Consider the following 14857-nt stretch of genomic DNA (forward strand, 5'->3'; position numbering starts at 1 on the left):
TTTAGTGATTAAGAATTGTAGATTTCTGCTACATCTCTGCCCCTTTTCCTGACATGATACTTTGTGAAAATAATTTTGTGTAAGTGAAATGTCCTTTATCGACTTTATCTATCCATTATCACTGACTTCCTCCATCTTGCTTGGTATGCTCACACTTCTCTCCAATTCCCCACAGACACTGTTCCACAATGTGGCCATGGTCCTCCTTCTGAGATACAATCTTGAATTCCACTCTCCTCCCACCCCCCCAAAAAAGAGAGCAGAGGGCATGAGACCAAAACTTCCTCAGCCTCTCCTTCCACCCACCTAAACTCTACATTACTTGCATCCATCCTCCCCGTCTCCCTCTTATCGAGAAGGAAGTCATGTCCTTCACTGTCTTGATCCTCTCTATGGACACTTCCCTTGCGGTATGCCCCCTGATCCTTAGAAATACCTGGTATTCCTCATTAACTACTGATTCTACTCTCCTTCTTCCTTCTGCCCCCCACTCTCTCTTCCTCTTTCTGTCCTTGTCCACAATTGTGAAAGTAGTGTGCACTAATTTTTTCTGCTTAAATAACCCCTGAAATAGAACTCGCCCCCAGATTTCCCTTAAACCACTCTCCAAAGTGTTGCCAATAACTACTAATTGTCAAGTCCGTCAGGTATTTTTTTTTAGTTCCTCATTTCTAGACTTCTTTAAAGTATTTGGACCACCCCGTTGTTTCTCCCTTTGAATTCCTATAACTTTGTATATACCAAACATACTAATACGCTCCCTACTGTTCTATAATTATTTGCTTCTGTGGCTGTTCTCAAGAGTCTCTAAGCGTCTTCAAGGCAGGACTGTTTTCATACGTATCTGGGCATCCCCTATGCTTAAATGAATCAGTATGTTCCACATGTTCTAATGCAATTGAGTAAGAATGACATTTTTCAGCAGCTAAGATATTGGGCTCTTTCATGATCAAAATGTTTCTTTGGCAGTTTGGCACTGGCTCGGATTTCAGAAAATGTGAATATTCTTTATCCATGCAAAAAATAATAATTTTCAAGACTTGTAATTATAACATCTTGAAGAAAATAATAACGATGGTAGTAAGACTCAAAACTTCAATGACGTTTTATCGTCGGCAAAGCACTCTCAAAGACATTTCATCTGACTGTCGGAACTGCCCTTCGAGGTGGAGGTGGAGCCCAGGTCAAAAGAGGGCCGGGGCTGGGCCATTTGATCACCCCCAACAGCACAGTAAGCAAAGTTCAACTCACGCCTGCTCTGCTTGCTGAGTATGTGCCCAGAGGAAGGGCTGCCTTTTGCTTTGCAAGGAGGCTCTAGCCATTCACGAGACACCACGCTCTGCATTTCTAATTCATCTGCCCGAAGTGGGACGTCTTTCCTAAAATATCTGCCTAGAGAAGCACCTTTTCCTAATTCACAGAAAGGACCCCGCTGACCAGAGTGCCCCTGGGAACAGGATTCACCTCAAATTCCTTATAAAATTTCTCATTCTGAGAAAACACAAAAAGAGCCGCTGACATGGTGGAAGTGTAGGTCAGGAACTAACATGACCAGGAAGGGTTTCTCGGGAAAAGCCCACGGACATTTGCTAGGCATCCCATGTACTTACCCAACTTGCTAACTAATACAGTGAAACTGCTTCTTTTCTCTGCTCTTCCTGCTAGTCTATTTTCCAGAAGGTCCACAGAGTACTAAGGCATCTGCCACAGAACAACATACAGTGATATAAACACGCTGGGTTTTAAAATGGGGCCGGACCTTGTTTTGAATGGGTCAGTAACCCTAAGTTATAGATACGGGACCTCGGGCAAGTTTTTTACCTTCTTTGAGCATTCCTTTCCTCATCTGAAAACAGGGATTCAAATCAGACCCACCTCTAAAAGCTACTGTTGCCATTAAAGGATGCATTTATGTGAAACCAGGGGGGGCATGTGCAGGGTGGGGGGTTTGGGAATGGTGTTCAGTCAATGTTCATCTCTTCTATGAAGCAGCCAATGGTTACATTTGGTACCTATATTTTAAGAAATTCTCTCAAGAGGTTTCAGCATGCCATGGTCTAGCAGTCTAATAAATTATTATTCCCCATGTGCTATGTGAGTTTCTTTAATAGTCTATTCTTCGACAGGAAGCAGGGAAATACCTGCCGCACTCATTTTCAACAGGTAGTGAAGAGCTCAGGGAGCCTTCACAAGGTCACAGAAAGCATTAACACCAGAATTTAGAGATAGAAACCTGAGGGGTTTTTTGTTTGTTTGTTTTGTATTTCCTGAGCCAATAACCTGATGGTATAGAATCTCGATTATCCATCCTCGAAACCAAATATATATTCCACAACTGCACACAATATAGTCGCTAGTTAAAATATCACATCTTAAGTGTGTTTACAGGCTGGTTTCTCTAACAACTGGAAACACCGTCCAAGAGTCCATCAAGTGATAAACAGGGTCAGCAGCTAATTTATGGCTTGGAGGCATCTGGAGCTATTGTAAAAATGATGGCAATGATGCTGCAGCTAGATGGGTATTGATGAGCATTCATGTTTGTGGGGTGTGATCAAAGGAGAAGAGGAAGAGGCAAAGTGTGGATACTGTGGAAGGAAATAAGGAAAGAAGGAAGGAAGGAAGGGAGGGAGGGAGGGAGAGAGGGAGGGAGGGAGGGAGGGATGAAGGAAGGAAGTTAGTTTTAGCCTGCAGCAAGTGAGAAACTGGTTGTCAGTTTCCCTCCTTGGGGTATTCTTCCTCTCAGAATTCTGAACTATTTTCCTTTTCCTTTACTTGCCTATTTTTCTCTGAGCCCAAATACCTAAACATTAGTGGAAGTAACTCAGCAATAGCTAAAAAGGATACAGAAACAAGGCGGGGGGGTTGGGAAGTGAAGAATTTAACAGAAGCAAAACATCCCAAATTCATAGCTAATTATTTTCACATGATGGAGAATATTTTCTTCCTTTCTTTCTTTTGTAGGGATTGTCTACAACCTTTCTGACATGGACCACCCACTTAGCTCACTGAGGATGTAACCTATCAGCAGTTTAAAGAGCACTGTTTTACTAAGTCTGCTTAGACTAAAAATTACATTTAATTTCCATAAGTTCTGGGCATGCTGATATGACTGATGCCCACTTTACTCCTCTATTATACCATTCCATAATCAACTTTTACAAAAAATGACTTCTTACTTTTATTTTAAAAGTATAAGATATTGCTAACAGAAACTAAGAAGAATACAGCTAAAGCAATACAGGAGAATAAAACAGAAAACCTAGGGAAAATTATATGTTTACTATTAAACATATAACTATTTCTCTACATAAACATAACACTATTTCTCTAAAGGAATATCTTTGCTGTATTATATCTAAACCTGAATTTCTGCCTTAAACAATGGCCGACTTTTCGATCAAACCCAGGGGATTTGTGAACAAGATGAGTTTGTATAATTATGATCTCTACCTAAATTCTATTGGCCATAAGTTGTATTTGGCCATACAGGAATTCCGGATCAATCTGAAAATTTGATATTAGTATTCCAGAATTAATGGGTAGTTTTGTCACTCAGGGGAAGAGATGGTACCGAAGCGAGATCAGCAATGACCTGAAATCTCATCAGACGACAGACAAACACTGGCAGAAATTTTAGGTCGACTAAAATGAGCAGACTCTGTTATCTCGTGTGAGACTTCGTGCATTTTGTCCTTCACTACATACAGTCATCAAACTCAATGTTCCTCCCACTCGCCAAAATTCTCATAAGACAAGCGAGGTTATTATATTGGCCAAAACATAAAACTCTAGAAAATGCAATTCTGGGTTGAGTTTCTATAGTTTCAATAAATGAAGGAAAGAAAAACTTAAAAGATCAGAGTCTAAGAGGCCAGATGAGAAGGATGATCCTTGCATCAGGAATCAGGCCAGCTTGCCTTTCTCTGATTATTTATTCATTGTGTTTGCTGTTGGAAATATATCTATCTATCTATCTATACACACACACATATATTTATATATTTATATATTTATATATATACATACATATATGCACAAGATAGTATTAATATATTGATTTATATCTTGTTTCATTCCATAAAGTGATCAAAGAACACAAAATGAGTCAGTACACAAGTTTAACCCTTGGTTCACAGAAGAACAGTAAACCCCGACTTGCTGGAGTAAGCTTTATTAGGGACCTGGGAAGGGCAAGATCAATGAAGGGATGTGGGGGCCTAGAAAAAGGGAAAAGAAGCCTCAATGTGGCGTCAAGTGACCATAATCACCCTATTTTGCCTCTTGACTGGAATCACCTCTCAGCACCATAAAGAAAGCTTGATAAAATAATTTAAACATGTAGCCTTTAAACAATTAAATCCTGAGGACCAAATAAGTAAAAGAGTTAATCACCATCTACAGTCACTAATCCCAACTCTTCCTCAGGTTTCCTCAGAGGAGCATGCTGATAGCAGCACCGCGCAGCCTCCCGGAGCAGAGTCCTTTGGCTTCCGTTTCCCATTGTCTTCCCTCAGAGTCACTTGAGTCCATCATAAAAAGGAGGCAAAGGCATTTAAATAAAGCACCCTCCTAAATCTTAAAAGTGTACAGTTCAGTGTCATTCAACACAGTCCTGGTGTTTCTGGAATAAAATTATAGCATCTTCATAAATCAGATGACACGAAGTTGTTATACTTTTACATTAGGCAAAAATCTACAAACATATCCTCGGCACACTATGTTATGTCATTCTGGTTAGACCCCTGAATATGATTCTAGGCCACGATGCTTCTGAAGAGTCCTCTTAACTGCTACTAAATGAAATTTAAATTCCTAGAAAGTGGACTTTCATTTCCCTTTTTCTAACTATGCAAGAAGACCCATTCCTGAATTGCCAGACTATCACCATATTCTCAGAACCAGCCAGAATGAAAAATAAGAAGAGCTATATAGTACTTATTTACCTAGTGAAGCAAACCCTAATCTTTGTTTGGTTTGGAAGGAAAAAGGTCAACAAGTGTAATGGAAAGAAGCCTTTGCAATAAAAATCTTCGGCAAGTATTTCTAATGTAGCTTTAAACAAGAAAAGCACATTCGTCATACCACTCTCTTAGCACTTATGGGTTAGTGTTCTATTAAGACAAGTAAAAAGACCACTTATTAACTTTAACTTGTAACCAATAAACAATGAATTTGTAATACTATTGCTCAATTCTCAGCACAGTAGCCCTAGGGCAAGAGGATGAGCCTCCAAGTGGGAGCAGTATACACAGGCTTCTCCTTGAATCATTACCTCTGATAACTGTTTGAAAACTACTCTAGATCTCAATTTTCCTTCTTGCTCTTCAAAAAGCAGAGAGAAAAAAGAGCACGCACCTCTCTGTCCTGCCTATATCCAAAGGGGTTAGGGCCTTCCTAGAGATGAGCCAGGCTCATCAAACCAAGGCACACATCTCCTTTAAAATGTTTATTAGTCCCTGACATTGATTTGCTGCCAACTTCTGACCTGCCCTTTGTGAAATAAAATAATAATAATAATAATAATAATAATAGTAAAAGAAAAGAAGAAGAAGAGAAAAAAGACCAGACCAGACCAGACCTACATGTGAGAATGAGGAAAGAGCCCACGGAGATGAAAAGGAGAACAACCTGGCAAATCCTTTCTTCTCAGCACAGTAATTCATGAGCATGGAATCCAGTCCAATAGGGACTCTTACAGTAGGACAAAGGGAGGGAAGGTTTTCTGTCAACAAACACCTAGAATCTCTTACCGCAGTACTGAAAGGTGAGGTTATAAATAAGAGGAAAACAACAATCAGGCAAGTTGAGAACCAAGCACAACATTAATTGGGTCACCTGGAAAAAAACACCACCTTCTTCCTTTGAGGTCAACGTCTTACTAATGAATCCTTCTAAAGGGCCCAGGCAAGAATAGATCTACAGAACACTCACACTCCACGTTGGCTCAGTTTGGCCACAACAACCACAACAAATCGGCACACGATGCAATGAAGTATATGAAGGGTTCCCGAGCTTCAGGCACAGAGGAAAACCACCAGGACCCTCAACTTCTCTATACAGCTTTCACACATATATGTTACAGACCTAGAGGAGCATGAATAAGCACATTTGCACTCTTTCAAAAACTACAGAGTTGAATAGCTCATTCCTTTCCCGTTAAAAGTACAGGTGAGGTAAATGTAACAAAATATGAGGTGATTATAATGTTAGGTATTCAAAGAGTACATGCATTCTACCTATTGCAACATAAACAAATGGACACCAACAACCCGGCTCAGGCAGAACAAAAACTGTTGCTTTACAGTAAGGTACATTTTTAGAAATGAGACTGGTAACTTCCCCCTAAACAAATTGCAATAACTACAAAATTAACCTTGAACAAAGGCAGAGGAATAGAAGAAAAAAAAATATTTGACAAATGCCTACTACGTGCCAGGGACTGTTTCCAAGACCTTCTTACCTTAAGGTTAAAGACTATGTATGTGATTGATACTATAAGAATGGCAAGAACCTTATTGCTGATGCCAGAACCTCACCATCACGCCCCGTAAGGCCTTAGAACCAAAGCTCCCACTGAGTTGGGAACTCTGCTGATGCACTTGGAAGGGGGCCATTAAAGGTTTGCAGGCCTGTCACCCAGACTTCCTCCCAAACACATTAGAGATTGGGGACGGTGGCTCTGTAAGGCAGAGAAGGAAGATACGTCACAACATCAGTTCTGGATGTATCTGGTAGTGACAGAAAATGAGTACCTTCCCAGAGTGACAGAGGATGTCACCCACCCTTCTCTACAACTGACCTTTAGCTAACAAGCTCAAACATCTGTAACAAACCAGCAGATGATTTTGGCAGAGCCTTAAGATACCAGGAAGCTTTCATCTGAGACACTGTCATAAAAGCAGTTAGAAAAACCCTCAGAAACCTCTATTTTGATATTTATGACTTATCTTGAGACCACCCAAAAAATTCACCTGGAAAATATATTTTCAAAATCAGACACGTTGCAGTTTCCAAAGCAAACCATGTTAGTAACCACAAAACCTTAAAATGTGCCTTTATCAAGGTTGACAAAGTTTTTGCTATGAGATTTAAATCCGGTCAACCTTAAAGGTGTGGTTAAAAACAAGCAATTTTAAAATAATGAGCTCTGTCCTTATAATACCCTCCGCAATTATTTCCTATACACATTTACTCATAAACTCTAGTAAGAAATGGTACATGATGTCATATGTCCTGGAAGCTTAATAAATTGCATTGAGCCTTAATACACAATAAAATATCAATGCACTAAGTAAATTCTTTTAGAGTCTGAACACTTCATGATTCATGTGTTAGAATTCTATTAAATTGGTTCATTCCAGTGGAAATATTTCTACACAGTTATATTAGAATATATATAGCTACTTAACTTCTAAATAGTTAAATTCCTTAAATGTGAGGCACCAACACATCTTAGTATTATTTTAAAACTGAGTCAACATTCTAAGTTTTCCCTTAACCTTCTTTTGGAAATTTGAAAAGACCTAAGGGTAAGCAAGTTGACATGAGACATTAGATATCAGAAATACATGTGTGTCCTTCCCCAGGGAATTTTCAAATAAAACAGAAAAAAAAATCTAAACCTCCCTTTTTCTTTTATTTATTAGTTAAATACCTGCCATTCTCAAAATTATTGGTTTTTTTCTCTATGAAATGTTAGCAATTGTAAATGTCCTCATATTAGAATTCTTATTTTGGGATGCTTTTATATTAACAAGTAATTTGTTATTGCATAACCATTACTTTCTCAGACAACATTAGGTTTTAAACATGTTTCACTTTTCACGCTCACTTGATACCAATATTCTTGTTCAAGAAAAATTCACCTCTGGCACCTGTCAAGGAATTTTTAAATTCTGAGTTTTACAAACTGAAGGAGGGGTATTGATTACTCACCATATCCAGGAATGCCTTCTAAAGGGGAAATTATTCACGTGCATCATGTTTGCAGATCTTCTGTCATTAATATTTTCCTTGTCTCATATGTTACATGTAGTGATTTTCATAGATGAATTCGAACTCTCCTGTTTGAGCAGCTATCATGGGCAATTATTGCAACAAGTATTGAATTCCAAAACCCCCCCCAAAAAAAACAAACAGCAACAACAAAAGCCCTTCCAGGATTTGGAAAAAGAAATATCACAGAGCACTGCAGGTATGGGTCCATCCATTTAGGTTCCACTAGTTAGTCAACACACTAAAATAACCAGTTCAATCGCTAATCCTAAATGGTGGCAAATATTGTCCTGGTAAAATCCAACTGCCTAGAGTGTAAATTAATGCATCCTCTCAGGAAGGACTCTGGAATGTGGGAAAAAAGGAGTCAAAAGACAGTTTCTTGTTATCCTTGTTAAAGAAGTGTTAGAAGGGAAATGGAAAACTTCAGGTTGCTTTGCCATGCTGTCCTTTAGAAATGAATATTGCTTTTTCTTCTTTCTTAGGCACATATTCATGTGTGGTCACTTTAACGCAGTGCTGCCTTCTGAGACACGTCGGACAAAGACCTGGGCAGAGGGGCTAGAAACCATGTATAATCAAAGCCAACTTCGTTCCCAAATCTCAGAATTGCTGGTTTTCAACGGTAAAAGTAGGAAGGCAAGGAGCAATTTCTGCTTTGCAGGACAGGATTACCATTAGCTACCATCCTGACTTCAGAAGGTGCTGTCATGAGAAAATTCATTTCTGCTGCCTAACCCCATAATAAGGCTGTCTGTTCTCCTTAAGTAAAATGACTAAGCTATTGATCCTTTCACTGCAGAAACCCCTTTAATTTGTTATCAAAACCGTGTGCGGGCTTTTCATATGTTGCCTTGGAAAGAAAATGAATTTCACGGCTGCAAGTCAGACGTTGTCTAAGAATTTCTTCCCCCGCTGTCTTTCTTTTCTCTTCTCTCTCTCCCTCTCTCTCTCTGTTTTACCCCAAATTCAATTCCCAAATAGGTGTCATTTACTCTGATGCGCTGACATCTTCTGAAAGATTCTCATGCCCAAGCTATACAGACCTTGCATGCTTTTAAAACACAAAGGCAACAGGCTCCTGCTGGGGTCTCCCAGCTCCGAATTTCCAGCAGAACCTTTGGGATCGTCGCAGCCGCCTTGTCTGCCCTGGGCTGTGCCGCCCAGCTCTGAGCAGCTCAGGACACTTGCAGGCTCCGTGGTACTGTACATTAACTCTGCAGCAGCCCGCTCCGGCTGCAGACACTGCTGCCTGACAGGGGATGTGCTCGCGTCAAGGGGGCCCTCTAGGTGGGTTCCCAGACACTGCAGCACGCCCTTGCTCGCCTCCAAGGAAGAGTGAGCCAAAGGGGTTAAAGAAACAGCTCACCCTAAAGAGCAGATTTCTTTCAGTAAGTAATTATCAGGCAAGACAAGCGAAGCAGTAAGAAATCTGTAAATAACCTCCCAGGGAAATGACACCTTGAACAAACAGATATTACGAAGGGAGGGTTTTTGTTTGCTTGTTTTTGTTTTTCCCTTCTTAGCCAGGGCAAAGAATGGGAATAAAAGAAGTCCAGGAGAATTTGCAAATGACAGGGTTGGGTCACTTTGTCTCCTTTAAAAAAAAAAAGGCTATGAGTGTCTTGCTAACTTTAATGATTTGTAACCATTTGGCTACAGATGACCACACGGTAATTTTTGGACAGGAAATCCTGTGGAAGCCCGTTCTGCGGAAGTCGGTTATACTTCAGTTGCAATTGCGCATGCCATAAAGCTGCTTGTTTGATTAGGGGGTGTGTAGATTTGAGGAGTGCTGAGATAAAGCATTGCAATGCCTACGGTTGATAATTTGTATTTCCTCAAGCCTACCCTTTGTTGCAAAAATTCTGTTCAACAATCCCCTGAAAGCCCCCCATCACTGTTGATGCCATTTTGGAGCAAGAATAAAATAGTAAACTCTTGTAATAGTAGGTTGGCACTTAAATGGTGTTTGTTGAAGATCAGTAGGAGAATGGACCTTACAAGTAGCAGTGTACTCAATATGAATGTATCAGTTTTAACTTAGGCATTTAAAAAAGCTGTTATGTAATTGCTTAATATTAAATGGAATATTGGCAACATTTAATATATCACGCCATTATCTTTAGTTAAGATTCCTCTGGTGAGGCCCTGTCATCACAGAAAATACTACCCAGAACTGGGGGAGGAAGGGGTATTTCCCACAAATTCGAAACCAGGTATAAATTTAGTCTTGAAAACTGCCATGATTTGGGAAGTTTTCATTTTGATCAAATGATGATCTTAATGGAAGTATTCCTGGGATGAGGAAGAACTGAATGATTACTTTAAAAGCAGTTTGAACTTGTAGGTTCAGATGGTACCCACAGCTTGAAAGAAACTTGAGAATATATTTGGGGATTTTCTATAGCCTACGAGTGTCTTCATGACCTCCTTTTTCTAAAGGGAATAAAACTCTTCCATTAGGTCATTTGTGTTCTGAACCAGAAAACTTCCATCTGAATTATTTTTGACAAGCTTCGAATGCTGGGAATTAAGCATCACAGAGTAATTCAATATTTGATATTATATGACATATTTAAATATTACCTATTTAAGAGCAAGGAAAAGTTACCATGCCCCTCATGTCCACCTTGCCCTGGGGCCCTGTACTAAGGATGTTATGCTATTATCTCATTTAATCCTCACAACACTTATTAGGTAAGGACCATTATTAACGTCATTATACAGCTGAGGAAATTGAGGCACTCTGATATTAAGTAGCATGCCTAAGGCCAAACATCTAATAAGAGTCATGATTTGAACCAAGAAAGTTTGGCTCCAGAGCCTGAATGAATTACCCCTATATAGTGTTAATGCTTTGAGAAAAAAAAAAAAAAACTATTTTCACAGGTATTACTTTAGCCTTACAGAATCATGCTGAGGAGACTATGACATTTATTGTGCCAATTTTGGAGACGAGTCCCCAAAAGGATAGTGTTTCTTCATTATCACACATCATGTTAGCCGTAGATTTGGAAGAGAATTCAGATCATAGGTCAGTGTTTTATTTGATGATGATGATGATACGATGATGAACATGAACTTATTTCAAAACCAATACTTACTCCTCACACTGTGTAAAAAGTAGGTCTCCGTGGAAAGGGGCAAGTACAAATATTTACAAAATGACGTGGAAATTGATTTTTCCTTATAATAGGTACTATTTATTTGAAATTTCTTTTCTTTTCTTTTTTTTTTTTAGTCCATTCTACTCTACTCTGTTCATATGCCAGATGGGCCATCGGATACCCAAAACATCTCTGAATATTTTTCAATTACCACACAGTTCAACATTCTATACTTGTTCCCATTTGTGGGCAATCATATATGCAAAGCACTTTAGAAGTAAAAAAACATATACGAATTACCCAGCAGATTACTAAAGGAGATGTAAAATTAAAATATATTTAAACCAAAAGGAGATTTCAATGAATATTTTCTAGGTGGACTTTTTTTGGCTTTTTATTTCTATTTTTATATACGCAACTCTGTAGAATAAGGCATAACAAATTAGAATGAAAGGACACACAACTGAGAAGCTATGACAAATAGTAGAAAAGCCAAATTTCTGCTTGAGGGATAATAAAGAAAAAGAAATGTAATTTATTTCACAGTTCAGAGAACCAAGACTATTGTAGTTTATTATTAGGCATTAATAAACAATCCTAAATTGAGTATTTTGAAAACTCAAGGCAATATATATAAAAGAATGGGCTTGCTTAGAGGATAGTAATAGCTTTTCCAACATTTTTATTCATGTATATTAGAAACAGGGTCTTCAGAGTTAGGACTCGTACTTTACAAACTGATACTTTACAAGACTTAGTATTTTACAAGTGTTCAAGAAACAACATTTGAGCAGAACTAACAGGTTTGTAATTTAAAAGCAAAAACAAAAACAAAAAAAACAAATTCTCAAAGATGAGTAACACTGACAGACTAGAGTAATACAAATCTATTTTTTCTACTGAAAGGTAGAACCTTTCATGGAACTTCTAAGAAACGCGAGGAACATACATAAGAGATTACTGTTATTGCTGATCCCAGCTCCGCTAAAGGAGTACTAATTATTAGCTGAGCATCATAGATTGGCATAAACTTGCTGAGATCCTTAGAGCCATGGTGCAGCCTTAGCTCTACTGGCACAAAGGGTGGTTTTTGTCTCTCTTTGTTTTAAAAATCTTAATCCCACAGCAAACACAAGAGTAATCAGCCTTTCAGGGACAGACTCACATTAACCATCATCATATGAGGCTGATGTAAGAACAAATAAAAAAAAAACAGTCAACTTATTGATAAAGTGTAAACTACAATAATCTAACCAGCATTTTCATGAAAGATTGTTTAGTGCTCTCAGAATCAAAGAAGTATTAACTAGCTAGTGTCACCACATCCTTTTCCAACAACCAAAATCCTCTCCTGCCCTGGCTAGCAGATGATGCTTGCAACGGTGATGGTTTTTTAACTCAATTTCTTGTTGCCCTGTGGTTTTGCAAATTCAGGGCAAGTGCAGGACAGAGGAGGCCAGGTTTCAACCAGAGCCCCTTTGCTTCTACCTATTTTATTTTGAGGTTTGGTTTGAAAAAGGGAGTCTGGTTCCTAAAAATGTTTAGAGAAACTTCATGGTAGGAATACAAAATTAACACTTTCTAGGCAAAATCTTATCCTTGTATTGTCAGTTTTGAGATTCCATTGAGAGTTCTTCAAACCCCTTCAACTGACAGGCTTCCCTCACAATGACTGTCATACAAACAATGAAGTTAGACCTTTATGCTAATACAAGCACAGCATAATACAGACACAACCTAGTTTCTGAGCTTGGGTGTTTCTTAAACTCTTCAGTCACTCATCTGATAGAGAGGGTGTAATGACTTACCTCACAGATTTCCCTGAGTTTCACTTTCAGAATGGAACGGTATTTCCACTTGTTAAGGTATATCTTTCTGTCACCGTCACATTCTGCTATAACCAATAGCTAAAATCAGTGACTCCCTTTTAATTAACTTACATAATAAAAGCTCCTCTAGATTTAGATATGAAATAACAAGGATCTAAAAGGTGATCTCTTATTAATCTTTTATGAATACTAATTATTAATTTTAGGGACGTGTCCCATATTTTCAAAGGGCTGGAGAACTTTTGTCCCGTAGTTGTCAAATGAAAAAACTGATCCCTCTATTCTACATATTGATTTTGTATAAAAATATGTACATATGCAAATACCTCTACAAACTTTTTTAAGCACATTCTCTATATTTGTAGCATAAATATATCATATTTTAGGAAACAGAAGCTACAGTCATTGGCTATCTTGGGGGATATGACTTTTTCACCTAAAATCAGAAAAACAGTATTTTTTAAAAAATTTCCAATATTTCCAATAAAAATGAAATTTATGTGCACTTCGTACACACACACACACACACACACACATATATGGTTTTTTCTGTATTATATATATCACCAATTAACAAAGAGGTGAGAGTAGCACTCTAATATGTAGAATGAAATGTAAGATGACAGCACATTCCCCACCCCTACCTCCCAGTGGAGCAGACATTCAAAAGCAAATTTTGTCTCCCACTCTTAAAGAAAACCAATCCCTCCGGAAAGAAACAGCATCTTCCTCTGTGTATTTGTTAACACCAAAAACATTGTTGGCACTCAGTAAATGTTAACTAATGTTAACTAATGACCATGTTGATAGAGATGACTTCCCACTTCTGGCAAGTTCTAGCAAAGTCTGAAGGCATTTATAACTTCAGTACATTTATAACTGAAAGAAGAGAAGCTCTTCACGAAGCCATGGTTTCCACTGCTAAGAGTCAGAGGGAACTGTGTCATGTTTCAGCAAGTTGTTAGCACATTCAATTTCTACATATTTTATAATCAAGGATACAACCACTAATTGAAAAGTGAAAAAAAAAAAATCACTAGTCGTCTGTTTGGATCACCTAAAAGCAACAGTTGCTTTGGTAGAAATTTTCATGATTTAACTAATACAAGTCATTTTGAATCATCACCTTCTCAGTTTAAATGATAAATCAATACATTTTGCAAGAAAAAAAAATTCTCATATCAAACACAACACATTTTATAATTGGGATATTTAGAATGCTTGTTAAATTCTACTTTTAATATTTTCCAAAGTAGAAGTGGTAGAATACCTAACGCTAGAATACAAAGAAAGCACTTAATACTTATTATTCAAAAATCAAATGTGGAAAAAATCCACAGCAACTTTGAAAAGAAAAAGTTGAATTTGTATTCTGTCTTAGAGTCTCAAAACATGACCCCTTAATTTCAGGTTTTGCCTTTTACTTTTTGTGTAATTTTGAACAACTCACTAAACCTCCATGAGACTCCATTTCCTTATCTGGAACATAGAAATAATAGCAAATTCATAGGCTATTGTAATTTTTAACTTACTCAGGTAAATTATAGAAAAATACTATGTAATGAAAAGAGAGCTTTTTAAATGCTGTTCACATATACTTTAAATTCAGTGATTAGAAAATGTAATAAAATATAGACTCTTTACTGGGTCTGCAACTTACTTAAATTGAAATGGGAAAAAAAATAGAAAAATCCAATGAGATAATGTTTGAAGTCCCTTCTGAAATGGAATTATATTTTATTTCTACCTTTAACTTTTCTAAAGGCTTTATATCATATTTGTTTCAGAATTCAAAGGAATAAAAATATTTCCTGCCTGATAAGGTTCAGCTTCAAAATATACCCGTGTTTATAAGAGTCCTAAGAATTACTTGGAAAAGTATCTGAAATATTGGTAGGAGAAAAAGAATAAAAAGAAAAA

General features: G+C 37.8%; 1 protein-coding gene across 2 annotated transcripts in view; it reads right to left on the minus strand.

Moving 5' to 3' along the window:
* PDE4D (phosphodiesterase 4D) overlaps positions 1 to 14857 on the minus strand; it is a 746399-nt gene that overhangs the window by 550462 nt on the left and 181080 nt on the right. Inside the window, exon 1 of one of the 2 annotated variants that reach the window (XM_028119059.2) lies at positions 7939 to 8061. The exons of the other annotated variant lie outside the window; for it this stretch is intronic. Coding sequence (XP_027974860.1) covers positions 7939 to 7985 — 47 coding nt within the window. The 5' untranslated portion in view covers positions 7986 to 8061. Of the gene's footprint in view, positions 1 to 7938; positions 8062 to 14857 lie in introns of those variants that run through there. 2 annotated transcript variants of the gene reach the window in all.

Source organism: Eumetopias jubatus, unplaced genomic scaffold (assembly GCF_037043125.1).
Source record: "Eumetopias jubatus isolate StellerSeaLion01/CBP00866 unplaced genomic scaffold, mEumJub1_p1.0 scaffold_5, whole genome shotgun sequence".
NCBI classification, from domain to species: Eukaryota; Metazoa; Chordata; class Mammalia; order Carnivora; family Otariidae; genus Eumetopias; species Eumetopias jubatus.